Below are 25898 nucleotides of genomic sequence, written 5' to 3'. Positions count from 1 at the left end.
TTAGTTAATTATCTAGAATCTGGCTAGCTGTTATATTTATATGTAGATTACATTGCTGTGCCGTTCTAACTTGTGTTTATATATATTACTCCAATGGGAGAATGTAAACAATTTTTCCAACACATTTTGTTACCGTTTGTAAAATTATAAAATTATTTTGGTTACTTAAAAGTGAATTGCTACTCCAGTGGGAGAACTAATTTTTTGAAATCATTATTGTAGCCTGTTGGCACAAATACCCAGTTATCCTTGGCCTTTTGCCGACAGCTCTCCCTAGTTTGGTGATCCCGCTTTATCGTCTGTGGGTCTCTCTCAGGCTTCTGAAATGCCATAAACCTCTCCCACCCCCCACCTTCCCAAGTCCTTTATTGTTCATACATATGATTGTACTCCTGTCTATCATAGTAACACCATTATCAAATTTGCCGATGACACAACGGTGGTGGGGCTCATCTCTGGAGGGGATGAGTCTGCCTATCGGAGTGAGGTGGACCGACTGCTCTCATGGTGCAGGGAAAATAACCTGGTTCTTAATACTAACAAGACAAAGGAGCTTATAGTGGACTATAGAAGGAATAGCTCAGAAATTCAGCCCTTGACTATAAATGGAGATCAAGTAGAGCGGGGGGCTAGTTTTAAATTTCTAGGCGTCATGATTAAAGAGGACTTGACCTGGGGCATACAGACTGCCGCGGTGGTTAAGAAAGCCCAGCAAAGACTGTACTATCTGAGACTTTTAAGGAAACAACAACTGGATGGAAAACTCCTGGTGTCCTTTTACCGCTGTGCTATAGAGAGTGTCTTCACCTACTGCATCTGTGTATGGTTCTCCAGTTGCACAGTGGCAGATAGGAAGGCGCTCCAAAGGGTGATCACTACTGCACAGAGGATTATCGGCTGCCCTCTCCCCTCCTTGGAAGAACTCTCTAATTCCCGAAGCCTAAAGAAAGCCCAAAATATTCTGAGAGACCCGTCTCATCCAGCACACTCTCTTTTTGAACTGCTACCATCTGGCAGATGATACAGGTCTATCAAAACTAGGACAAAGAGGCTTAGAGACAGCTTCTACTCTAGAGCTGTGGCGATGATGAACTCTGCGGCTTCGTGTTGATGTGCTTGGGGCTGTGTAGGGATGGGTGGAGGAAGGGGAAAGGGAGGATGGGGTATGAGTCTGAAATTGTGTGCATCGAGGAATGCTGCTGTAAATTTCGTTGTGCGTGCACAATGACAATAAAATGCTTAAGCTTATGTGAGAGGAACCGGTGTCTTGGGCCTTCCCCTCTGGTTCTCAATCTCAGATCAAGTTCACGGATGCAAGTCTAGGAGCTCCGAGATTCCTGTCCCCGCCCACAACCCACACCTGCAAGACTCCACCCAATGAGTCCCCATCAGGTCTATTACCTTGTAGAACAGCAAGATGAAGTTGATGGCGAAAGCCAAGAAGAGGGCGAGGAAGCGCAGGTTGTAGAAATTCCTGGACAAGTAATTCTGGACGGAGAGAAGAGCGATGGTCTAAGCCAGGGGCGGCCAACCTATGGTGCTCCAGATGTTCATGGACTACAATTCCCATCAGCCCCTACCAACGTGGCCAATTGAGCACCATAGGTTGGCCACCCCTTGTCTAAGCAAAAGGCAAAGCCTGATTTTAGAAAAAAAAAAAGCCTCAAATTCCTAAGCCAACATTATGCAAATTCAGTCCATGCAAAGGAATAAAAGAAATTCTGCAACCTGGACCACACATGAGTGAATATGCTGATTGGCTGTGCAATCTCGATCCTGCTTTGGCGAAGCGAGAAGAAGAAGAGTTTGGATTTATATCCCCCCCCTTTCTCTCCTGCAGGAGACTCAAAGGGGCTGACAATCTCCTTTCCCTTCCCCCCGCACAACAGACACCCTGTGAGGTGGGTGGGGCTGAGAGAGCTCCGAGAAGCTGTGACTAGCCCAAGGTCACCCAGCTGGCGCGTGTGGGAGTGCGCAGGCGAATCTGAATTCCCCAGAGAAGCCTCCACAGCTCAGGCGGCAGAGCTGGGAATCGAACCCGGTTCCTCCAGATTAGATACACGAGCTCTTAACCTCCTACGCCACTGCTGCTCCACCCCCCTCACTCCTGAAAGCTCTTTTGTGGCCTCTGAGATGTGTTAGCAAGCTTCGCTTCGCAGCCTTAAGGACTAGAAACATGCATTAAAAATAAAACACGAGAGACGCTCAGTGCACTGGTTTCTATGCTCAGTGCACTGGTTTCTATGCTCAGTGCACTGGTTTCTATGCTCAGTGCACTGGTTTCTATGCTCAGTGCACTGGTTTCCATGCTCAGTGCACTGGTTTCTATGCTCAGTGCACTGGTTTCTATGCTCAGTGCACTGGTTTCTATGCTCAGTGCACTGGTTTCTATGCTCAGTGCACTGGTTTCCATGCTCAGTGCACTGGTTTCTATGCTCAGTGCACTGGTTTCTATGCTCAGTGCACTGGTTTCTATGCTCAGTGCACTGGTTTCTATTCTGTATTTCCAAAGTTTCCCAGGTGTTCCGTTGCCACGGTTAATATTGAAGAAATGAAATGTCAGCACTGAGGCTGACCAGGAAGCCACTCCTGAATCCAAGGTGTGTGAGACCCACGAGGAAATGCACTCTGCACGTTCTCAAAAGCATGTTCTTTTTCGTTTTTAATTACACAGCGTGTTCCAGGAGACAGCAAGCGTGTGGGCTTGCAGGGATGCAGGGATGCCTTCGAACCGAGCCTGCACGTCTCCCGCCCAAAATGGACGGCCCAAGGCCTCGAGGGCCTGCTGCCATTCTCATTACCAGGAGCCTCTATGGGCTACCAAGCGACCTTGGACTTATACCTGTTTGACTGATATTGCTGCCCATCCTCCTGCCCCCAAGAACACTGGGAACGAGGCAGTGGTGGGATCCAAAAATTTTAGTAACAGGTTCCCATGGTGGTGGGATTCAAACTGTGGTGTAGCGCCAATGGGGCTGGGCGGGGCATGATGGGGGCGTGGCCGGGCATTCCGGGGGCGGGGCAGTGGCAAGGACACAGCCGCTGCGCCAGTCCTTGGGCGGGAAACGAATGCACACAGGCGCAGGCTGCCACGCACGCCGGTGCACCTCCTGCTAGACTGCTTCAAGTTCTGCGCGCTACTGCTGTAACTAAGGCCAAAATCACGAGGCAAAATCACCCATTAGTCACCCCCTCTCGGCACACACAAATAATTAGTAACCTACTCTCGGGAACCTGTGAGAACCTGCTGGATCCCACCTCTGGAACTAGGGGATTGCGGCGAGGGTCTGTGAATGTCTGGATTCCTTCGCTTGCCTTTCTGCACAGAACTGCTCTCAAGGTTCCTTTGTGAAAGGCAGCTAATGCCGGCTAAAGCCTCCAATGTGGGCACCCCCATTGGATGGTGAATCTCATAAGTCCCTCCTCCCCCCGCTTCTCCCATGCTCTGATCCAAACAGCCCCTTACCAAGAATTTGATCCTCTGGATCTCCAGCTCATTCCAAAACTCCATGCCTCCCTCTTCGCCTTCCTTCTTCTCCCGCTGGGCCACCTTCTTTTTCTCCTTGGCAGGCGGCTCTGGTTTCTCTTCCTCCTCCTCCTCCTTCTTCTCCTCTCCTTCCTCTTTGGTGGCCTTCTCTCCATTTTCAGCGCTGAAGGCAGAAAGAGGAAAGACAGGCAGGTTAAAGAACAGCCCCAACGGCCCACCTGCTCCAGTGTCCTGCTACCCGCGGACGCCGGTTAGATGACCCCAAAGGCTCGCAAGCGTGCCCCCGTTCTCCACCTGAGATATTCAGCAATGTACTGCCACTGACTGTGAAGGTTTCATTTATCCATTTTGGCCAGGAGTGTTTTCCCATATCCTTTTGAGCCCGGCTAAACTAAGTCCCCTCACCCTGTGGCAGTGAATTCCAGAAGCTCCAGGGGTTGCATGAAGAAATACTTCCTTCTGTCTGTCCTAAAACTATTACAAATCTTCTTTACCGGGTGCCCCTGAGTTCGAGTCTTGTGGGAGAGGGAGAAAAACTCCCATTGATCCATTTTCTTTACCCATCCTAGAAAAACCACACAGGTCGGCATGGCTGCTTTTGGGGTTTCTCCTAACTTGCCACCAAATGTTTTTGCTTTTTTAAATTTCACCCAATTTTGCCTTTGGTTCTGGAAATGTTTTCCCTTCATTTTTCCTCTGTTGTTTTCCTGAGCACTTTTACAGTGACGTTTTTTCTATCTGTTTCTGAGCCAGCTTCTGTGAGCGTATGATCGTGTTGAAACGGTCAATTTCTCAACCCCACCAAATATCTCACCCTTATCCACTTTCCCACGTTGTCACCCAATCTCCCCTTCAGCCATTTTCTCCTTCGCCTCTCCATTTTCGAAAGGAAATTTAATTTTTTTTCTTTTTGTCAAACTAGTGATGTGATCACTGAGGCCAAAATACAGTCAGGAACGAGTTAAATTGGCAAGAGACTGCAGCAGTAACCACTGTGCATTACTGCAGCTTTCATATGGCTGAAAGATATGTTTTTTTTAGGGGGGGCGGCGATCGATGTGTTTTTGTTCCTTCAGGGAATGATGCCTGCTCCAGTAGGCTATTTGGACTTCTGTTTTGTGTGTGCTGTTCTCAATGGCAGACATGAAGGCTGAGACATTTTCTGAATTGCCACTTCAAGGTAACTACGCAGTAACACTAGAGTGCCTGCACAAAAGGGGGGGGAGGGTTGTTCTTCTTCATCACAGATGACATCCCAGCACAGATGACATCCCAGCACAGATGACATCCCAGTGCCTGCACAAAAGGGGGGAGGGAAAGGGAAGGGTTGTTCTTCTTCATCACAGATGACATCCCAGCACAGATGACATCCCCCAGTGCCTGCACAAAAGGGGGAAAAGGGGGGAGGGTTGTTCTTCTTCATCACAGATGTCATCCCAGCACAGATGACATCCCACAGATGACATCCCAGTGCCTGCACAAAAGGGGGAAAAGGGGGGAGGGTTGTTCTTCATCACAGATGACATCCCAGCACAGATGACATCCCAGTGCCTGCACAAAAGGGGGGAATAAGGGAGGGTTGTTCTTCTTCATCACAGATGACATCCCAGCACAGATGACATCCCACAGATGACATCCCAGTGCCTGCACAAAAGGGGGGGAAAGGGGGAGGGTTGTTCTTCATCACAGATGACATCCCACAGATGACATCCCAGTGCCTGCACAAAAGGGGGGAGAAAGGGGGAGGGTTGTTCTTCTTCATCACAGATGACATCCCAGCACAGATGACATCCCACAGATGACATCCCAGTGCCTGCACAAAAGGGGGGAGAAAGGGGGAGGGTTGTTCTTCTTCATCACAGATGACATCCCAGCTCCCTCAGCAACAATACGTTTTCGGCCATAGTGTGTGGAATAAATGCAACAAAAGAGAGAAGGAAGAAAATGACAGGGTTGGGAAAGGAGGTGCGCGGAATGATTTCACAGAAAACATTTCCAAGACACATGGTTCGACCCCTGGGAAAATCTATGGTAAGCTGTGAGTGTGGAAAAGGCCTCAGTTTACATACCATATTCTCAGAGGTGGGATCCAGCAGGTTCTCACCAGTTCCCGAGAGGGGGCTACTAATTATTTGTGTGTGCCGAGAGGGGGTTACTAATTGGGTCTGCTTTTCTGCCTCCACGCCCTCTGCCTCCATGCCCACGCCTTTGAACGTGAAGGTTCCATATAGCAATTGCGACTAATAATGTAACTCCCTGAACTGGGTTAATCCTTCAGGTACTGCAATTCATGGATTCTCAGCCTTTCGTACCTTTTATCTCACCAGTCTCTATCCAAGAACCTGTGTGTTTCACCATTGCTGTGCTCAGATTGGTGAGTTGGGGCATTTTCTATAATGTGATGATGACTTAGAAATGACCTGGTGCAAAAAAATTCATGGGGGTCGTGGTGGGGTGGCTGCCCATGGGGGGGCGGCCCTCCAACTCAGGTTTTGCCCAGGGCTCAGGTTTGCCTAGGTAGGCCTTTGCCCCCTTTGTTGAGGGGGGGCTGGCGAGGGAACCTGTTACTAAAATTTTTGGATCCCACCACTGCATATTCTGGCTCGGCTAGTGATGGAAGGGAGAAGATCACCCCCACTCCCCCACAAACCGTTTATGATCACCTTCTGCCACATCTTTTGGCAGGGGTAGGTCACACACCTCTCAACGTATCTTCGTCACCAGCCGAACTAGAACCCTGCTTTGTCATAAAATGAAGGCAAAGAGTTCTGGGTCCTCAGCATCACTTGCTGTGGCCATTCCCCAGTTTTGTGGTGTAGCAGCCTGACATTTGCCCTGCCTCTTAACCAGAGGTGGGATCCAGCAGGTTCTCACAGGTTCCCGAGAGTAGGTTACTAACTATTTGTGTGTGCCGAGAGGGGGTTACTAATTGGTGATTTTGCCATGTGATTTTTGCCTTAGTTACGCCCCTCCTCTCAGCAGTAGCGCGCAGAACTTGAAGCAGTCTAGCAGGAGGTGCACTGGCGTGCATGGCAGCCTGCACCTGCGTGCATTCGTTTCCCGCTCAAGGACCGGCGCAGCGGCTGCGTCCTTGCCACAGCACCGCCCCCGTTGTGCCCCGCCCAGCCCCATTGGCGCTACGCCACAGTTTGAATCCCACCACCATGGGAACCTGTTACTAAAATTTTTGGATCCCACCACTGCTCTTAACCTAGCTCATGTTAGCGGGACACTCACTCGGCTTTCTCGGGCTCCACGGCAGGTTCTTCAATCTTCTCTGGTTCCGGCGCTACTTCCTCCTCCCCTTCAACCTGAAGATCCCAAGAACACAGACTGTCACGCGCTGACACCACAAGAGAAGGCAGACTGGTGAAGTGTTATCCTGCAGGGGTGTGGAACAACCCCAGTGTGCGCTCGGCACCGAGGTTTAACCCAGAAATGTGGGCAACCACCAAGCTAACAGGCCAGTGAGTAGATTCTGAGCTTGTTTCATAGTTTTGCAGAGGCACATTCAATTATTGTGTGTGTGTGCGCGTCTCCGGCTGGCCCTCTGGAATGGCAGAGCCCAAAAGTTCACCTGCCTCATGGCTCTTAGACTGTGGGTTTGTGCGTCTGTCTTCAGGAGGGATCCAGGACTCTTGTGTTCTGCTCGCACGGGCACTGCTTTAGGGCCCTTAGGTGGAGAGCATTTGGGACCGCTCTCTTTACCATGATATGGTGCAGCCCGTGTTCTCCAGCACCAGACTGGAACCACCAACCGTCAGCTTTTACCAGGTTGAGTTCATTATTTTGTAAATTGAGGAGAGCCTATATGCTGGCTAGATTTAACATCATGCCATCTCCGCTACACAGAGGAAGACTTAAATGTCTTCCAAGCGACAAGAGGTTTTGTCCCTGTAGCATAGGACAGCTGGATTCCATCCCACACATTCTCCTGAACTGCTTATTATACCAAGAACTCCGATCCAGTTTGTTATCCCAAGTTATAGACTCCATGATTGATTATACTGAATCAGATAAAGTAGTTATGCTTTTAAATTGTCAGGATTTTCATTGTTGCCTTATAGTGGCAAAGTTTTTGTCAGAAGTTTGTAAGCTGAATGTATGACAAACGCGAAGTCTTTTACTTTTCACCTTTTTAACTGGAATTGTATTTTATACTATCTTGTTATATGCCAATAAAGGCTTGTTGAAATTGATTCCTGGCTCCCTCAAAATCATGGCTTCCCTGCTCTCCTATTCATTCTTTTTATCCAGAGCCCAGGAATTCACCACGCTGAGAGCCAGTGTGGTATAGTGCAGGGATTCCTAAAGTGGTGCCCGTGCGAGCCAGGAACTTCTCTGGCACCCGACTGTTTTGAGGAAGTGGTCAGGGACAGCTAGGGCTTTTGTCCAGCAAGGCTTCTGATTGGCTGTACAGATTTTTAAAAAATGTTGCTTTGGCAGTAGCTGCCACCACAGTACAAGGATCTACACTATAGCTAGCACACCCATTCCACCCCCTGGTTTTCCATAATTGGAGAAAAAATGGCCTCTATTGGACTGTCAGTGGATTCACTTTGCCCTTTGTCCTATTCAGAAGCTTATAGAAAATCAAAAGGTCAACTATTGGGGAGAGTTCTCTACCCTAATCACCGCAGCCAAGAAAACGTGCTCCCCCCTGTATTTTTCTCTCCCATTTGAATGGGGCCACTTGGCACACTACCTGTATTGCTTAATAAACCCTGCTCAAAGGAGAGCCATAATGCTCGCCAGGTTTAATGTTATGCCTTCTGCCTTGTTACATGGCAGATTTAATAAGCAAGAAAAGGCTAAAAGATTGTGTCCATGTAACGATGGCTCAGTTGAATCTCTGGCCCACCAATTACTTCACTGTCTCAGATTCAAGGAAATCAGATCCAAGTATGTGAATCTTACTCCTTTATATTTACCCGATCTCCCCGATTTAATTAGATTACACTACTTGTTGGACAATCCTGATCCTCCTCTCTGTATGATAGTGGCAGACTTTCTCCTGGAAATTACTAAACGCCAGTAGATTTCCTTCGACCTAACATTTATTTCCTGTATTGTATATGCTTCTTAATCTGTTTTTTTATTATTGTTGTACAGTTGTCTATGCCAATAAAGGCTTGCTACACTATAGCCAGCACAGTATAGTGGTTAAGAGCAGGTGAACCCTGATCTGGTTTGAATCCCCTCTCTTCTACATGAACAGCTGACTGTTATCTGGCGAAGTGGATTTGTTTCCCCACTCCTACATTCCTGCTGGGTAACTGTGGGCCAGGCACAGTTCTCTGAGAACTCTTTAAGCCCCACCAGCCTCACAAGGTGTCTGCTGAGGGGAGAGGACGGAAAAGGAGTTTGAGTGCTGCCTTGAGTCTCCATACAGGAGGGAATGGCAAAGTGTAAATCTAAACTTTCCTTCTTCTATTACTGAAGTTAAGCTGTGGCTTTTTCCAGCCTCCACTTTCAGGCTGAACTAAGCTAAGTATGTGTGTGGGGGGGGGGGGGGCGCTGCGCTGCGCTGCGCTGCGCTGCGTGGGGGGGACGCAGAGTGCGCACCGGGAACAGTATGGCCCAGCTATGCCTCTGCTCACAGCAGCCATTTTGTTGCTGCACCCACTATGCCCATGGTGGAGAACCTTTGGCACTCCAGATGTTATGAACTACAACTCCCATCAGCCCCTGCCAATTGGCCATGCTGGCAGGGGCTGATGGGAATTGTAGTCCAAAACATCTGGAGTGCCAAAGGTTCGCCACCACTGCACTATGCCATGTCAGAATTCCAAACCTGCCCCCCCCCCCCCCGCCGTGGGATCAAAAAGGTTGGAGCCCCCTGCTGTTGTGGTGAAGAGCGTCAAGCTGTTACTGGGAGGCCCAGGTTTGAATCCCCACTTGTTCCCATGGAAGCTCACTGAGGGACTTTGAGCCAGCCAACCTACCTCACACGTTTGGATGAGGATACAAAGGATACAAAGAAAAAGGGGAGGATACAAAGAAAAAGGGGAGAATGCTGCAAATCGCTATGGCCCCCACTTTGGGGAAAGGTAGGATATAAATAAATCAAACAGAAATAGTAAAAGGGGACCGTCTAACCCCATATGTCCCTGCACAGCCGGCAGAGGCCAATTTGTTGGTGGTCCCCGGCCCCTTGATGATGCAGCTGGCCTCCACGCAGGCCAGGGCCTTTACGGCCCTGGCCCCTGCCTGGTGGAACACTCTTCCTCCAGCTGTCCGGGTCCTGCGGGATCTTGGTGAGTTTCGCAGAACCTGTAAGACTGAGTTGTTCCACCGGGCTTGGGCGGGGGGTGCTGATGTGCGCCCCCTCCTTGTTCTCCTTTACCTCCTGGGCCCCTTAACATCTATGGGGCCCCTTGCTCCCCTTCCATTTCTGGGAGAGTTTTTATTAAGATTTTAAAGCTGGATGCCAACATTTCTGTATGGTACGCTGTTACTACTCTGGGGTTCTAATGTTATGTTCAGTGGAGCCTATATTATGTGTGATTGTATTTGTTTATAAGCTCCATCAGTGTTGTTTTAATTTATGCTGTGCACCGCCCAGAGCCCTTCGGGGGAGGAGCGGTATATAAAACTGATAACAAATAAATAAAAATAAATAAAATAAATAAAGGAATAATAAATCAACATTTAAAAATAATTCCACCCTCTTTGTAGATATTATCTGAGCCCCCAAACTTACTATAAGTTTCCTCTTGAATAATAAATCAAAATTTAAAAATAATTCCACCCTCTTTGTAGATATTATCTGAGCCCCCAAACTTACTATGAGTTTCCTCTTGAATAATAAATCAACATTTAAAAATAATTCCACCCTCTTTGTAGATATTATCTGAGCCCCCAAACTTACTATAAGTTTCCTCTTGAATAATAAATCAAAATTTAAAAATAATTCCACCCTCTTTGTAGATATTATCTTAGCCCCCAAACTTACTATAAGTTTCCTCTTGAGGATGGGAGATCCTTCAGGCGTGGGGGGCTCCACGGGAGTCGTGTCGCCCATGTCCCCAAGCCCGCCAGAATCTGGTCCCATGGGCCGGAAATGCTCTTTCTTCATGTCTGCTCCAAAGCCCTCACCACCCTCTGCAGAAACTTCTTCCTTATGAGGTTCTGCCGTTTCCACTTCTTCCCCTTCTTCTGCCGTCTGCTCAACTTCCTCAGAGGGGCCCAAATCTCCATGCACTTCGTCTTGCGTCGGGTCGGGCATGCTGGCCAGCAGTTCGGTCACAGTGATCTTCTTGGCCTCCTCGACCAGGCCCCCACCAAAGAGTGTCTTCCAGATGAGCAGGAAGATGCCTTTGAAGATGTTGTAGACAAAGAAGAGGATCCCCATAAAGATGGTGTAGAAGAAAGTCGCCACCCCCACCGCCATTTCCTTGAATGTCATCTTCTTGATTTTGCGGAACTTCCGGCGGATGTTGCGATAGGTGAACATGCGGAAGAAGTTGACAACGCTTTCCACAAACTCGCCAAAGGCTGAGGATGCCTCCGACGGTGCCGATACCTTCTCAGTTTCCCCGCCTTCAGCCCCTTCACCTTCTTCCTCATCCTCTTCCTCCTCCTGCCCCTCCTCCTCCGAAATCTGCGACGCAATCTGCATCTCAAAGATGGTGTCCTCGCAGAAGTTGATGAAGAGTTCCATCTTCTCCGATTCTCCCCCTTCATTGACCACGTCGAAGATGAACTGCCGCTTTGACTCTTTCACCTGGGGCATTTCCCACTGGGTCTTGTTGGTCTCGCTGATCTCAAAGTAGATGCGCTCAATTCGCTTGCTGGAGCCCATGATTTCAATGCGGCCCAGGTAGGGGCGGAAGTAGTTCAAGATGCACTCCGAGAGCTCCAGGAAAGTCTTGAGGCGGTTGTCGTGAGGCATGTGCTCCGAGAGGTTGGTCAGCAGCACTGCGATGTTGAAGCCGATGTCTTTGGCAGGCTCCTGGAAACGGTTTGCAAATTCCTCGAAGTCGATCATCTCGTTCTCGTCGGCTTCCGAGCAAGAGAGCAGGAACTGGATCTCAGAGGGGGTGTACTGCTTCTGGCTGTCCATGGCCTTCTGGAAATCCTTCTTGGAGATCAGCCCCCGGGGGTCTGTGACGTAGTCCCGGAAGGCATCTGAAGCCACAATGTCCTTCAGCTTCAGGAACATATCGAAGAACTTGAGAATCATCTCCACATTGCTGGAAGACTCCACCAACATGTCCACCATCTGCCGAGCAATGGTGCCGTTCACCACGTTTCCTGCAGAGACACAAGGAGGATAAAATCCACCAAGTCAGTAATGGGTAGAAGTCAAGAAAGATGGACGAGCGACAGGTGGGTGGGTGCTGCATTTATTTATTTATTTATTTATTAAAAACATCTATCAGCCAACGTCCTTCCTTATGAAGCTCAAGGAGGGTTATGATATAAATAAAATACATAAAATACAGTAGATCAATCCAAAATTTAAAACCACTATTTAGGACTGCTTTTTATCAAATGCAAACTCCCAATTTTGACAGCCTCACGCGCCGCATGTTTACCAGTGCTTCATTGCACTGCAATCTAATTTTTTCAATCCAAATTGTGTTGATGCAGACTCTTTCCACTCTTTCTTGAAACGTTTCTATGGTTTTCCCTCGTGTGATATCTTTGGTGGGAAAGAAGGTGTTTGCTTTCTTCCCCGTGTGAGTTTTTTGATGGGAACTCAGCTTATCCTTCTGCGCGAAGTGTTTTTTTCCACACTCCAGGCATTTTAAAATGTTTTCTCCCCTGTGTGAATTCGTTGAGGGAAACTTAGCTTATCTTCCCGTCCAAAGCTTTCTCCGTACGCCAGGCATTTTTGCCCTTTCCCCCGTGTGAATTCTTTGCTGGGAACTCAGCTTATCCTTCTGTCCAATGCTTTTTCTACACTCCAGGCATTTAAAATTTTCCCCACTGCATATATATGTGCAAGGACAGATGAAGGAAGGGATACTCAACAGAGCAGCAGGCTTCGGTTGAGTTACAAATGCTATTTTAGCTGAGGGGATATAAGTGAGAAGATAGTGGAGAAGAAGAAGAAGAAGGTTTGGATTTATATCCCCCCTTTCTCTCCTGCAGGAGACTCAAAGGGGCTGACAATCTCCTTGCCCTTCCCCCCTCACAACAAACACCCTGTGAGGTGGGTGGGGCTGAGAGAGCTCCAAGAAGCTGTGACTAGCCCAAGGTCACCCAGCTGGCGTGTGTGGGAGTGCACAGGCTAATCTGAATTCCCCAGATAAGCCTCCACAGCTCAGGCGGCAGAGCTGGGAATCAAACCCGGTTCCTCCAGATCAGATACACGAGCTCTTAACCTCCTACACCACTGCTGCTCCTAAGTGAGAAGATAGTGGAGAACTGGATCTTGGAGCTGGGTTGCAATCTCCGTGATATAAAAATTATAAAGATATGCTGATTGCAAGACCACAGTTGAGAAATATTCATAGCTGAAAATACATTTTGGGGTTGCATTGGAACCGCCGCGTTTGCTATTTTGCAAGAACCAGCAGATACTTGCTTGTGAGTGAAAGGGCAACAGTGAGTGCTGACCTAGGGGTTTGAAGTATATGGAGATGGTTCACCCAACTGGTTAGGCTTTTTGCTGATCATGCTTGCTGGACAGAAAATATACGTAGCCCCGCACGTCACCAAGTCAGATGATGCTGAATGTATTCTTTTAAAAAATATATCTTGGAATGAGCTGATTTGCAACAAGTCGAGATTGTGAGCCTGCGTGGACAGCCGGCCAGGATTGGCCAGAAGTGGTCAGGAGGGTCTGTCCAGAAATGTCTTAAAATGAGCTGTGTTGCAATGCAGACTTCAGAGAGTTGGTGCCACGGTGTCACTCTCTCCATGTCTGCAGACATGTCAATAAACCTAGCTGGCTATTAGCCGTCCTTGTGTGGAGTTTTTAATGGGTAAAAACTTCCATAACAACTGCTATGCCACACTGGCTGGGTTTGGACATTTTGCTCGCTCACTTCGAAAGCAGAAAGGACAGCCTCCCTTCTCAGGCCTAGCCTAAGGGCAGACAAGAATGGACAGACATGCTGTCGAGCAGCGGCCCTTGGGACAGAAAGGAAGACGGCGAAACCAGCCAGCAGGCGCACGAGAAATCTCCAAAGAGACGGGACGCCGGAGAGAGGCTATACGGGAGAGGAGCTAGCGCAGTGGTGGCGAACCTATGGCACGGGTGCCAGAGGTGGCACTCAGAGCCTTCTCTGTGGGCACACGAGCCCAGAGTTCATCGTGGGGGGGAAATCACCCCCCCAAACACACATCTAGGCTAGCCTGGGCATGATCCTTTACCTGGGAGTAAGCTCGGTTGCTGGCAATGGGGTTATGGTCGTGATTCACCCATTCGAAGCGTTGCATGGTTGCTTCACCAAGCTTACTCCTGAGTAACATGCACCTCGGAGCCAACCATTTTTTCTAAACGAAAACCTCAGTATTCTGGTCAAATTGCCGTGTTGGCACTTTGCGATAAATAAGTGGGTTTTGGGTTGCAATTTGGGCACTCGCTCTCGAAAAGGTTCACCATCACTGAGATAGCGCATGCAAAGCAAAGAAGCAGAGGTCTTGAGTTCAATTCCTGGCATATCTACTTCAGAGGATTCCTAGTGAAGTAAAAGAATGCCAATCCGGTGAGCTGCTGCCAATCAGAACAGACAAGACTGATCTAGACCAGGGGTCTGCACACTGTGGCTCTCCAGATGTTCATGGACTACAATTGCCATCAGCCCCTGCTGGCAGGGGCTGATGGGAATTGTAGTCCATGAACATCTGGAGAGCCAGTTTGCAGACCCCTGGTCTAGACAGAAAGGCCATGTTTCAGTGTTCACAGATAAGGAGCTGCCCAAAGCACACCCTCAATCCAGCCAGCCCGATGCTAATGCCAGCCCTCCGTGGTGTCAGGCAAAGTTTCCCCTCCTGCTTCTGAGACAGAATCTGAGACGTTACCTACGGTGGGAGAGCATTTGACAAGCATGCAGCGGGTCGCAGGTTCAAATCAACATCACCTCCAGTTAAAAGGATCGAGCAGGAGATGATGGGAACAACTTTTGCCAGGGGCTCCGAGACCCAATTCCAGTCTGGATAGTCAAGACCGGCCTTGGTGGACGAACGATCCGGCAAACTCCAAGGCAGGTATGTTTGCGTAGATGCCAATCATATGATCCGGCACCAAACGCTGAGGCAGGAATTCCCATATTTTTTGAGCCTGCAGGTGCCTTTGGAATTCGGACATGAGGTGAAAGGCGCAACCACAAAATGGCTGCCCGAGGAGGTGGAGCTAACCTCAACCTGGTCACCACAGGAGGTAGAGTCACACACAGAGTCACACACAGAGGAGGTAGAGTCACACACATGTAGAGTCACACACATAGTCACACACAGGAGGTAGAGTCACACACAGAGTCACACACAGGAGGTAGAGTCACACACAGAGTCACACACAGAGGAAGTAGAGTCACACACAGGAGGTAGAGTCACACACAGAGTCACATACAAAGGAGGTAGAGTCACACACAGGAGGTAGAGTCACACACAGAGTCACACACAGAGGAAGTAGAGTCACACACAGGAGGTAGAGTCACACACAGAGTCACACACAGCAATTTTGAAAATGCACCGGGGAAGAGGAGTGTGAGAGAGAATAAAAGCAACATTGCTGGCAGCTGCTGCCGGGACCATGCTAATAATCTGCACGCAGCCAATCAGATTTGAAGAGGCCAACCAGCAGCCCTGTTAAGCAACAGCCCCGCCTGGCCCCATCGATTTTCAAGAAGTGGAGATGGCGATTGGATTTATACCCTGCTTTTCTCAACCTAAGAATACTCAAAGGGGCTTGCAAACTCCTCCCTTTCCTCTTCCCACAGCAGACAGGTAAGGCTGAGAGAGTTCAGAGAGAACTGTGACCAGCCCAAGGACACCCAGCAGGCTTCATGTGGAGGAACAGGGAAACCAAAACCAGTTCTCCAGATAAGAGTCTGACTCTCACAGGGCAGCAGTCCCCAACATAGAGCCCGGAAGCACCGGGTGCCTTTCAGCACCTTTAATGGCACCCACTAGGGGCTGAAAGGCACCCCGGTGCCCCCGGACTCAGAGGTGGGATCCAGCAGGTTCTCACCGGTTCCCGAGAGTGGGTTACTAATTATTTGTGTGTGCCGAGAGCGGGTTACTAATTGGGTCTGCTTTTCCGTTAAAAATTCCATTGGGTCCAAAAATCATAAAGTCCTGTTGTTTCCTGTGTGGCTGGTTAGCGAAGGTAGAAAACGGGATGATTCTCCTTGTTGGGCTGTTTTAAAAACATGTTTTAGCAATACGATAAAGTTCCTTGTTTAAGGAAAGTCTCTTTCTTTTGATTTCTAGAAACAAAATTAAGTCTTTGAAAGTATTAAGTATTTGACAGGCAGTCAATTAGAGGAGAAGTCGTTGTTTCTGTTGGCAGTAGACGATAGGACTTGCTATAATGAGTTTAAATTATGGACAGAAAGATACCAGCTGGAAATTAGGAACTTTTTTTTTTACAGTAAGAGTTTTTTACAGGAACAGAGAAATTATTAATGCCCCGCCCCCGGAATACCCGGCCACGCCCCCGCCGTGCCCCGCCCAGCCCCATTGGCGCTACGCCACTGTTTGAATCCCACCACCATGGGAACTTGTTACTAAAATTTTTGGATCCCACCACTGGCACCAAGGTGCCTTTCAGCACCTTTAATGGCACCCACTAGGGGCTGAAAGGCACCCCGGTGCCCCCGGGCTCCATGTTGGAGATCAGAGTAGAACTTGGGGGAAAGCAGCACAAGATTCATACCTTCTAGTAGAGACAGCAGCATCACCACCATGTCCTTCTGAAGATCCAGCAGCTCCTTCAACAGCCCAATTTGACTCGAATCCTGGAGCAGGGAAGGGCAGCACAAGGCATTGAGCACCGCAGAAGATGACCCGCACCTCCACCTTCGTCCACCCCATTCCTCAAAGTGCGTACACAACGCGTCCCCCACTCTCGTGCCCAGATCCGACACTGTAACTCTCTTTATTTACACACACACTCACCAACCAGCTCTTCGCAGAGACGTGGCCGCTTGCAGGTATGGAAACAGAAAGTACGTGCACTAACTACCTGACCTAGTCTTGAGCACCGAATCCCCTCGGCACTTATTCGCGAGAACTGTCTGAGCAAGGCCCAGGAGGTGTCTCAACACCTAGCCGGAGGTTTAGTCTCTGAAATTATGTATGTCCAGCTCAGCCTGCTCCCAGGTACGGCCCTGGGTGAAAGGCACCCTTAGCTCTAGCTGCTGACCTGTCCCTGGGCCTCCGCCTCTTTTTCCTCCAGCCTCTCACCCTCCTTCACCGAGAACGGTGCCGCAGACGGACCGCCACGAGGGCTGCCGAATGGGCACGCAAATGGGGGGGGGCACGTTTCTCTCTTCGGAGAAGCGGCAATCCCTCTCTTACCTCAGGGTAGGATTCGCTCCGAAATTGGTCCTCGTGAGCAGCGCAACAGAGAGATAATTTTGGTGAGGGGGGATTTCCCCAGGGGTGCCGTCTCCCTCCCTGCTGCCGTTCCCCAGCCCGCTCTGGCAATGTCAAGTTGAGAAGAGGGGGCGCGGGGGGGGGGGCCCCTCCATGTCTTGCTACTGTCTCTAGCATGGGACATGCTGGTCGTTGTCTGTAGTACAAACCTGTAGCAGCTCCTTTTCATTTGTTTAATCACCCCCCTGCCCCAAGACCCCTGAGATGTGGCACCTGGCAAAGGCTCTGAGATTCCTGGGAAGAGGGAATGTCTCGTTCGCTAAGTCTGGGACACAGAAAAGCCCACGGCTACCCTCGAGCCTATGGCAAGCAGCAGGAATGTTGGCACCGGTTTAGAGGCAACGGCTGGTTGAGGTATCCCCAACACGAGGCCCTTGAGCACAAATCAACTGCTGATCCCTTTCTTGGCATCCAAGCGATTTGAGAAAGGAAGCGAGGCTAGGTAAGGCTTTTGTCCGCTTTGTGACTCGCCGTCGGGAGATCTGGCTGAGTGGATTTATAAAAATATTGCTTGGGCCTACAGGACAAGGATCTCCATGCAAGGGTGGCCAACCTATGGTGCTCCAGATGTTCATGGACTATAATTCCCATCAGCCCCCGCCAGGGAATTGTAGTCCATGAACATCTGGAGCACCACAGGTTGGCCACCCTTACCATAGTGTTGGCCACCCTTACCATAGTGCTCGCAGTGGCGTAATCCTTAATCTCCAGATGTTACAGGATCATACTTCCCATCAGTCCTGCCAGCATGACCAATTGGCCATGCTGCCTGGGGCTGGTGGGAATTGTAGTCCATGAACATCTGGAGCACCACAGGTTGGCCACCCTTACCATAGTGTTGGCCACCCTTACCATAGTGCCGTGGTGGCGAACCTTTGGCACTCCAGATGTTATGGACTACAATTCCCATCAGCCCCTGCCAGCATGACCAATTGGCCATGCTGCCTGGGGCTGGTGGGAATTGTAGTCCATGAACATCTGGAGCACCATAGGTTGGCCACCCTTACCATAGTGTTGGCCACCCTTACCATAGTGCCGTGGTGGCGAACCTTGGGCACTCCAGATGTTCATGGACTACAATTCCCATCAGCCCCTGCCAGCATGGCCAATTGGCCATGCTGGCAGGGGCTGGTGGGAATTGTAGTCCATGAACATCTGGAGCACCATAGGTTGGGCACCCTTACTATAGTGTTGGCCACTCTTACCATAGTGCCGTGGTGGCGAACCTTGGGCACTCCAGATGTTCATGGACTACAATTCCCATCAGCCCCTGCCAGCATGGCCAATTGGCCATGCTGGCAGGGGCTGGTGGGAATTGTAGTCCATGAACATCTGGAGCACCACAGGTTGGCCACCCTTGCCATAGTGCGACTGAAGGTGAGTGGTGGCATTTTGTGGCTAGGCCCACCAAGCTGTGTCAGAATTCCGAAGCTGCCCCCAGGATCAGTTCAGTTCAGTTCAGTTCTATTACGGCCATTGGGCCAGCAAATGCCCCCCAGGATCAAAAAGGTTGCGGACCCCCGAGCTGGGCCCTGTTCTGAGAGCAGAGGCGGTTTTTCTCCGGTGGGAGAAGCTCCCCCCAGGTGCAGAATGCTCAGAGATCCTCGCGCTAGAGGAAGGGTGCTTGCGTGGCAGGAATAAATCCACAGGATCCAGCCCAAGCTGACCAGTCGGCCACCATCTCAGCTGCGGCTGCCAACCAGCTGGGGGGTGCCAGTTGTAGCCACTCCCAGGTGCACATCTGCTGAATTCCCCTCCCCCCCCCACCAGCCCACGGTGGATCAAAATGCGCTCGAATGGGGTGTAAGCCAGCAAGCCAAAGCAGTGACCCAAACAGGGACCTTTGCCAGCCCCATTTGTGAAGGCAGATGGGAGGAGCAGAGAGAAGCAGGGAGGGAAGAAAGAGAGGAAGTGGGGAGGGGGGGCAGAGTGATGCATAAGCGCCAGCCGCTGCAGACCTAGAGAGGGAATCGGGCCAGACCAACCACAAGTGCGTCCTTGCACCGAGGGATGCTGGGGGAAAGAGAGGTGCTCTTCCCTTGCTTGGGATTGGGGCCCTGTGGAGGTGAGTTGGTAAAGACCGTCTAACCCCATATGTCCCGAACAGGCCTCTGTGTTTGGCGGAGGCCAATTTGCTGGTAGTCCCCTGCCCCTCGTCGATGCGGCTGGCCCCTACCCGGGCCAGGGCCTTTACAGCCCTGGCCCCGTCCTGGTGGAATGCTTTACCATCTGCTGTCCGGGCCCTGCGGGACCTTGGCGAGTTCCGCAGGGCCTGTAAGACCGAGTTATTCCACCGGGCCTTTGGGGATGCCAGCCGCAGACTGCCTGCCCCCACTGAAGCCCCCATTACAGTTTTGCCATCTTCAGCATTGCCTGATTGCTGATCCCACCTATTTTGGGGCAGTGCTGGCCCTCCTGGACTTTGGGTTGGGCACCATCTGTGCATGCATCTGTGCATGTATTTTATTTGTAAAATGTTTTGAAATTGCTGCTATAATGTATTTTAATGAATTTTAATGTTTTATTGCTATATTGTATTTCTGAGATTTTATTTGTTTTATGTCTCATTGTACACCGCCCAGAGCCCTTTGGGGGGTTGGGCGGTCTATCAAGCCCAATATATAAATAAAAAAAATAAAAAAATAAAGAAGTCAGGGTGGGGGTGAGTTAGGTATTGGTGTCTGCATGCGAAACATGGCAGTAACAGCTCAGCATTTCAAGAATTCATCTTTCTGATACATTTTTATCTCGCCCTTCAAATAAAAATGATTAAGTTGCTGAATAATCCTGAGACGGAAATATCCGAAGGTGCAGCCACATTCTTAATACGAGTTTTGCATGCCTCGTAATAACGCTCTTTTAATTGTAACTGTATTTAGTTTTGGCTTTTTTTTTAAAAGGCCTATTAAAGGCCTCTGAAATCTATCTCGCCCTTCGTACAAAGGAGCTCGGGATGGTCCTCCTCTCCCAGGTTTTTAAAGAGAGGCTGGACGGCCATCTGTCAGGAGTGCTTTGATTGTGTGTTCCTGCAAGGCAGGGGGTTGGACTTGATGGCCCTTGGGGGTCTCTTCCAACTCTATGATTCTATTGTCCGAACAGGTAGGTTAGGCTAAGACAGTGATGGTGAACTTTTTCGAGACCAAGTGCCCAAATTGCAACCCAAAACCCACTTATTTATCGCAAAGTGCCAACACGCCAATTGAACCTGAATACTGAGGTTTTAGTTAAGAAAAAATGGTTGACTCCAAGGTGTGCGTTACTCGGGAGTAAGCTTGGTGGTAGTCGGCGGCTTTGCTTTGAAGCAACCGTGCAACTCTTCCAACGGGTGAATCACGACCCTAGGAGGGTTTATTCAGAAGCAAGGCCCATTGCCAACAACAGAGCTTACTCCCAAGTAAAGTATCGTGCTTTAGTTCTTCGCATGAAAATCAGTGGGGTTTAACAGCGCTTAACGGGGTTACCTACACAGCTTCCCCAAAACTAGGTCTTAGGTTTAATGCTAATAATCGAGCCCAGCGGCCCAGGACAGTCTAGATGTGTTTGTGTGTGTGTGTGTGGGGGGGGGAGGTGATTTCCTACCCACATGATGAATTCTATTTGCACGTGCCCACAGAGAGGGCTCTGAGTGCCACCTCTGGCACCCGTGCCATAGGTTCGCCACCACTGGGCTAAGAGATAATATCTTAGGGATTTCAGCCAAGTTCTGCTTTATGACATTAAAAATGGATGCTGGCAGGTTAAGCCGAGCACGGAAGCTCAAGATTTTCTCATGCTGTCAACCTTTTAAAAAAAATCATTTTCAGGGGTTGTATTACACCAGTGGTGGTGAACCTTTGGCACTCCAGATGTTATGGACTACAATTCCCATCAGCCCCTACCAGAATGGCCAATTGGCCATGCTGGCAGGGGCTGATGGGAATTGTAGTCCATAACATCTGGAGTGCCAAAGGTTCGCCACCACGGTATTACACATTCTTGCATAAACTTTGTTTGTTTACTCTTGTTACACAGGACACTGTGAGCATTATGAGCTACCGGGGATTGCCTTTTGCTCATCCCAGAGCCCAATACTGAAAGGACACAAGGGCCCTAAAACAGGAACTCTAGGACCAGCCACTCTCTTCTCTATGCCCAAGCTCCAATTTGGCTGAGGAGGCAGCTACTCATCTGTCTGCTACTCAGTGGTGGGATCCAAAATTTTTAGTAACAGGTTCCCATGGTGGTGGGATTCAAACTGTGGCGTAGCGCCAATGGGGCTGGGCGGGGTACGACGGGGGTGTGGCCGGGCATTCCGGGGGCGGGGCATTCCTGGGCGGGGCTGTGGCAAGGATGCAGCTGCTGCGCCGGTCCTTGGGCGGGAAACGAATGCACGCAGGCGCAGGCTGCCACGCACGCCGGTGCACCTCCTGCTAGACTGCTTCAAGTTCTGCGCGCTGCTGCTGAGAGGAGGGGCGTAACTAAGGCAAAAATCACGTGGCAAAATCACCCATTAGGAACCCCCTCTCGGCACACACAAATAATTAGTAACCTACTCTCGGGAACCTGTGAGAACCTGCTGGATCCCACCTCTGCTGCTACTGCCACAGACTTCCTGGGGGTGGATCTGCAGCTACCTTCTCAGCAGAGGTCAAGTGACACAGGAGGCTCAGAAGGATTTTTGGCTTGGCCATGTCAGACTGCCGACCCCGGCTGGCCTTCCTGGCTTTGCACAGACTGACCTTTTGCCCAGTCTGGCCGGACCCACTTCACTTTCTGATGGCCAAACAGAAGACACGTTCCTTTCCCACCCCTTGGGCTTATTGCCTTTGCTACTGGCAGCAACACCATATCCAAGCTGGCTAGAAAAAAATAACATTTAAACGTATACAGTGTGGCTTGGATCCTGTACAACTATTGGAACTGGATCATTGCAGAGCAACAGCCCTGGTCTATCAACGGCTCAATGATATTGAAATGCAAACAGATCTCCCCTTGTTACCGGTGTTATATAATCCATTAAAATCTTGGACAGGTATCTCGGCTGCCCCTTACCTGTCCAACATAACATCTACGCGTAAATGCCGGGCTGGGCCTTCTTTAGGGCCCGCTTTGACACTTCTTCCATCAAAATAATCTAATGGGCAGATTTCAAAAAAACCCACGACATAGGAGATTATGTGTTTGTAACTCAGGGGAAGTGGACTCTGTACTACATATTCTATTGCACTGTGAACTCCATAAAGGGGAAAGGGAGGCTTTAATTCATCCATTGTTCATTCAGTACAGAAATTTAACTATAGTTAATTCCAATTCAGTCCTTGTGAGAATTTTACTGGAAGTCCGAGTTTCTTTTATATCTCAGCAGGTAGCTAAATTCTGTATGCTGGCACATAATAAGCGAAGAATCATGTTAGGACCGAGAGCCAGACCACATGATGGTGACCGTAATAATGCTACAAGCTGATGATATTTTTTGGGTATAGACTTATACCATGGATTTCTGTACAAATTCGATTTTTTCCTTTTGTTTATTGTTCTTTCTTTTTCTTGTTCCTCTCTTCTCTTTTTTGCTGGCCTAATGGCCGTAATAAAACTGACTGACTTTCTGATGGCCAAACAGAAGACACGCTTGTCCCAGGAGCCCCTCCCCTCCAAATGCGGTCTCGTTTCAGCCTCCCCCCAGGGTATTGCTGCAAAACCAGGTTAAAATTGGGACAGAAATATGACTGGGACGCATCTGTGCAACGGCAGTTTAGATTGGTCGGGCCGGATGAAAAAAAAGACAGGGTAAACAGGCAGCGAGAGAGAAAAGCAGAGGGAAGGAGGGAGGGGAAGAGAGAGAGAGGAAGAGAAGAGGTGTTTTGCGCTGGCGTGAGATGGCTGCGTGCTACGTAAAAGGTTCTTACGCCGTTTCGAAGTCCAGGGGGTTGGGTCATCTGTCACACATCAGAATAAAAATGTTATTCAGAAACATTTTTAAGAACATTTTTGTATTTTGCCAGGTGTACCATCCAGCACGTTCCTTTATTGCTTGGGTTAGACGCCCTCCACGTTTGGGGGAACCGTTTGTGTGTGTGTTTGGAGTAGGTCTGGGGAGAAGGGATGATGTTCGCCTTCACCATTGTTCTTTTCTTAATGAAAGAACCAACTATGTGCGGGGGGGGGGGCGGGCGAGAAACTAGGAGGCTTGGCTAGAGTTCACTCCGTTGGAAGGGGCCTTAGAGGACATACAGTCCAGCCCCCTGCTCAATGAAGGAAATCCAAAGCTCGAGCATCCTTGACAGAAGACTATCCAGTCTGTCCTGCCTAGTCACACTGGGTCTGACCATAATTTCCCTCCTGATGGGAGGTGGGTGTTGTCCCCCACCCCCCCACCTCGAATGCAGTGGAACGTGACAAGGAGAGGGCAGCCACATTCCTTTCCAGCTGAGGGAGAAGAGTCGGGTTTCTCTGGGATAGGAGCAGTGGTGGGATCCAAAAAATTTAGTAACAGGTTCCCATGGTGGTGGGATTCAAACAGTGGCGTAGCGCCAATGGGGCTGGGCGGGGCACAACGGGGGTGTGGTCAGGCATTCTGGGGGTGGGGGATTCCTGGGCGGGGCTGTGGCAAGGACACAGCCACTGCGCCGGTCCTTGGGCGGGAAACGAATGCACGCAGGCGCAGGCTGCCACGCACGCCGGTGCACCTCCTGCTAGACTGCTTCAAGTTCTTCGTGCTACTGCTGAGAGAAGGGGCGTAACTAAGTCAAAAATCACGTGGCAAAATCACCAATGAGTAAACTCTCTCGGCACAATAATAAATAATTTGTAAATCTCCATCTCGGGAACCTGTGATCCTGCAAAATTAGGAATCGAGGCACTGCTTTTTTGGAAGCCTGAATCCAAGCACACATACAATCCCGTTTTAACCTTCCTGTGTTTTATTGTGCATGCACAATCACAGTCCTTCACTTTGAGAAACTCAAAACAACACTAACCAGTAGGGATGTGGTTGGACCCAACTGACGTCAGGGTGCAAGTCACTGGCCACACGAAGGGGGCGTGGCTGCTCCCAGCCCTGGCGTTTATCCAGTGGTGGGATTCAAATAATTTAACAACCGGTTCCGGTGGTGGGATTCAACAGCTGGTTGTTTGCAAGCACCATTTCAACAACTGGTTCTGCCGAAGTGGTGCGAACCAGTTGAATCCCACCATCAGGTTTATCCCTTTGCAGGCAGGGCACTGAGTGTGGCGCTCCCGCAGGAGTCTATGCCATCTAGGGGCTTACCAGGAAGCCCAGGTGGGTTCCAAGACACGGGGGGGGGGAGTTCAATATGAGGCAGGGGCGCATGGGTATTTCCGTCAGGTGGGAAGGTGGTATAAAGGTCTATGCCATCTAGGGGCTCACCAGGAAGCCCAGGTGGGTTCCAAGACACGGGGAGGGGGAGTTCAATACGAGGCAGGGGCGCACGGGTATTTCCGTCAGGTGGGAAGGTGGTATAAAGGTCTATGCCATCTAGGGGCTCACCAGGAAGCCCAGGTGGGCCCCAAGACACCGGGGGGGGGGAGTTCAATACGAGGCAGGGGCGCACGGGTATTTCCGTCAGGTGGGAAGGTGGTATAAAGGACGGCCAGATGGCGGAATACAAAAATCGTTCTTTTCGAAAGGAACGCCCAAAGCTGTTGCTGAGATCGGGAACGGGCAGGAGAGGGACACGCGAGCAGGCGAGCCCAGGGTTAGTGCAGAGATTAAAAGGAAGACTGTGCCATATGCAACCTTCCCGCCCCCGCCCCAGATCTCTCCCCATCACTATCACATGCAGGTTGCTCCCCCTCCCGCCCCAAACCACCCCAAGAAGGAGTCTTGCCTGTAAAGTCCAGTAGGAACCCACACCTGCACCTACTGCCGGCAAAGATTCATGGTGTGGCCAGCAACCATCAAGGGTATTTAGTGGTTTGTTTGCAAAGGAACGCGGGAAAGCGATAAAAGGGTACTATACTTTGGAGGAGTTTGGTTTCTCACTTTGGGCTTCTGAACACGTCAGCCAGGGCATAAAATGTACAGAAAGTTAGCTTCGGCGCTGGGATTCTGGGGGCGACCAATTGGCAACAACTGACTCTTGGTTTGGCAAATGGAAAGTTTGGCTGCCCAGTTCGCTGGCTGGCAATCCGGACTTTGGCATCAAGACCCAGAGATCTGGTCACTCTGCTGCCAGAGACTGGTGCCCCAAAGTTCGTCTCTTTGGCTACCAAGTCTTTACCGATCAAACTTTTGTCCAACTGGTTTGTAACCAGCACCTAGAACGTCAGGGCTTAACGCCACAGCAAAAGCCAGGGAGTTTTTAGGTTGCCTGTTTGGCAAGTCTAGATGCAGGTGGGGCCTGGGGTCGGTGGGGTGGCTCGCTTCCTCTTCATGCCTGCTTCCTTGGCTTGCAGCTACACTAAGGTGACCAGATGGTCACCTTTCTGAACTGGGGCGCTGCTGTTCTGGGGCGCTGCTGTGACAGGGCAGGAAACGGCAAGCCCCAGAAGGCCATGCGCTCCTGCGGCTGCACGCGCGGGAGGCTGCCGCACTGCCTTGCGCCCCAGAAGGCAGTGCGGCAGCCTCCCAAAAACCGGGACAATTTCAATAACCCGCGGGATGCGGGACAAATTGTTTGAAGGCGGGACTGTCCCGCCAAAAGCGGGACGTCTGGTCAGCCTGAGCTACACCCATATTTGTGTGCACCGCTGAGGAGCGACCCTGAAAACTGTCCCATCACTTATCATCTCCCAGACTTTGGACAAAGACTTCCTCCTTCTTGTTCCTTTTTTTACCTGGGCCAACTTCATCATCATGTGCGCAAAGACGTGGAGGAAGCCGATGACGGCATCCCACAGCCTGCTATGAGCTAAGCTC

The 25898-nt window shown here is 50.1% G+C and overlaps 1 protein-coding gene across 1 annotated transcript in view; it reads right to left on the bottom strand.

The window, feature by feature from the left end:
• The window catches only part of LOC125435542 (ryanodine receptor 1-like), a 105176-nt gene that overhangs the window by 22061 nt on the left and 57217 nt on the right, over positions 1-25898 (bottom strand). Inside the window, 6 exon segments of the mRNA XM_048501736.1 lie at positions 1402-1488; positions 3467-3650; positions 6725-6798; positions 10443-11743; positions 16320-16401; positions 25817-25898. The exon segment at positions 25817-25898 is cut by the window's right edge and continues 23 nt beyond it. Coding sequence (XP_048357693.1) covers positions 1402-1488; positions 3467-3650; positions 6725-6798; positions 10443-11743; positions 16320-16401; positions 25817-25898 — 1810 coding nt within the window.

Source organism: Sphaerodactylus townsendi, linkage group LG06 (genome assembly GCF_021028975.2).
Source record: "Sphaerodactylus townsendi isolate TG3544 linkage group LG06, MPM_Stown_v2.3, whole genome shotgun sequence".
Classification (NCBI taxonomy): Eukaryota; Metazoa; Chordata; class Lepidosauria; order Squamata; family Sphaerodactylidae; genus Sphaerodactylus; species Sphaerodactylus townsendi.
The sequence above is the reverse complement of the archived record's forward strand: the minus strand, read 5'-3'. Positions and strand labels throughout refer to the sequence as shown.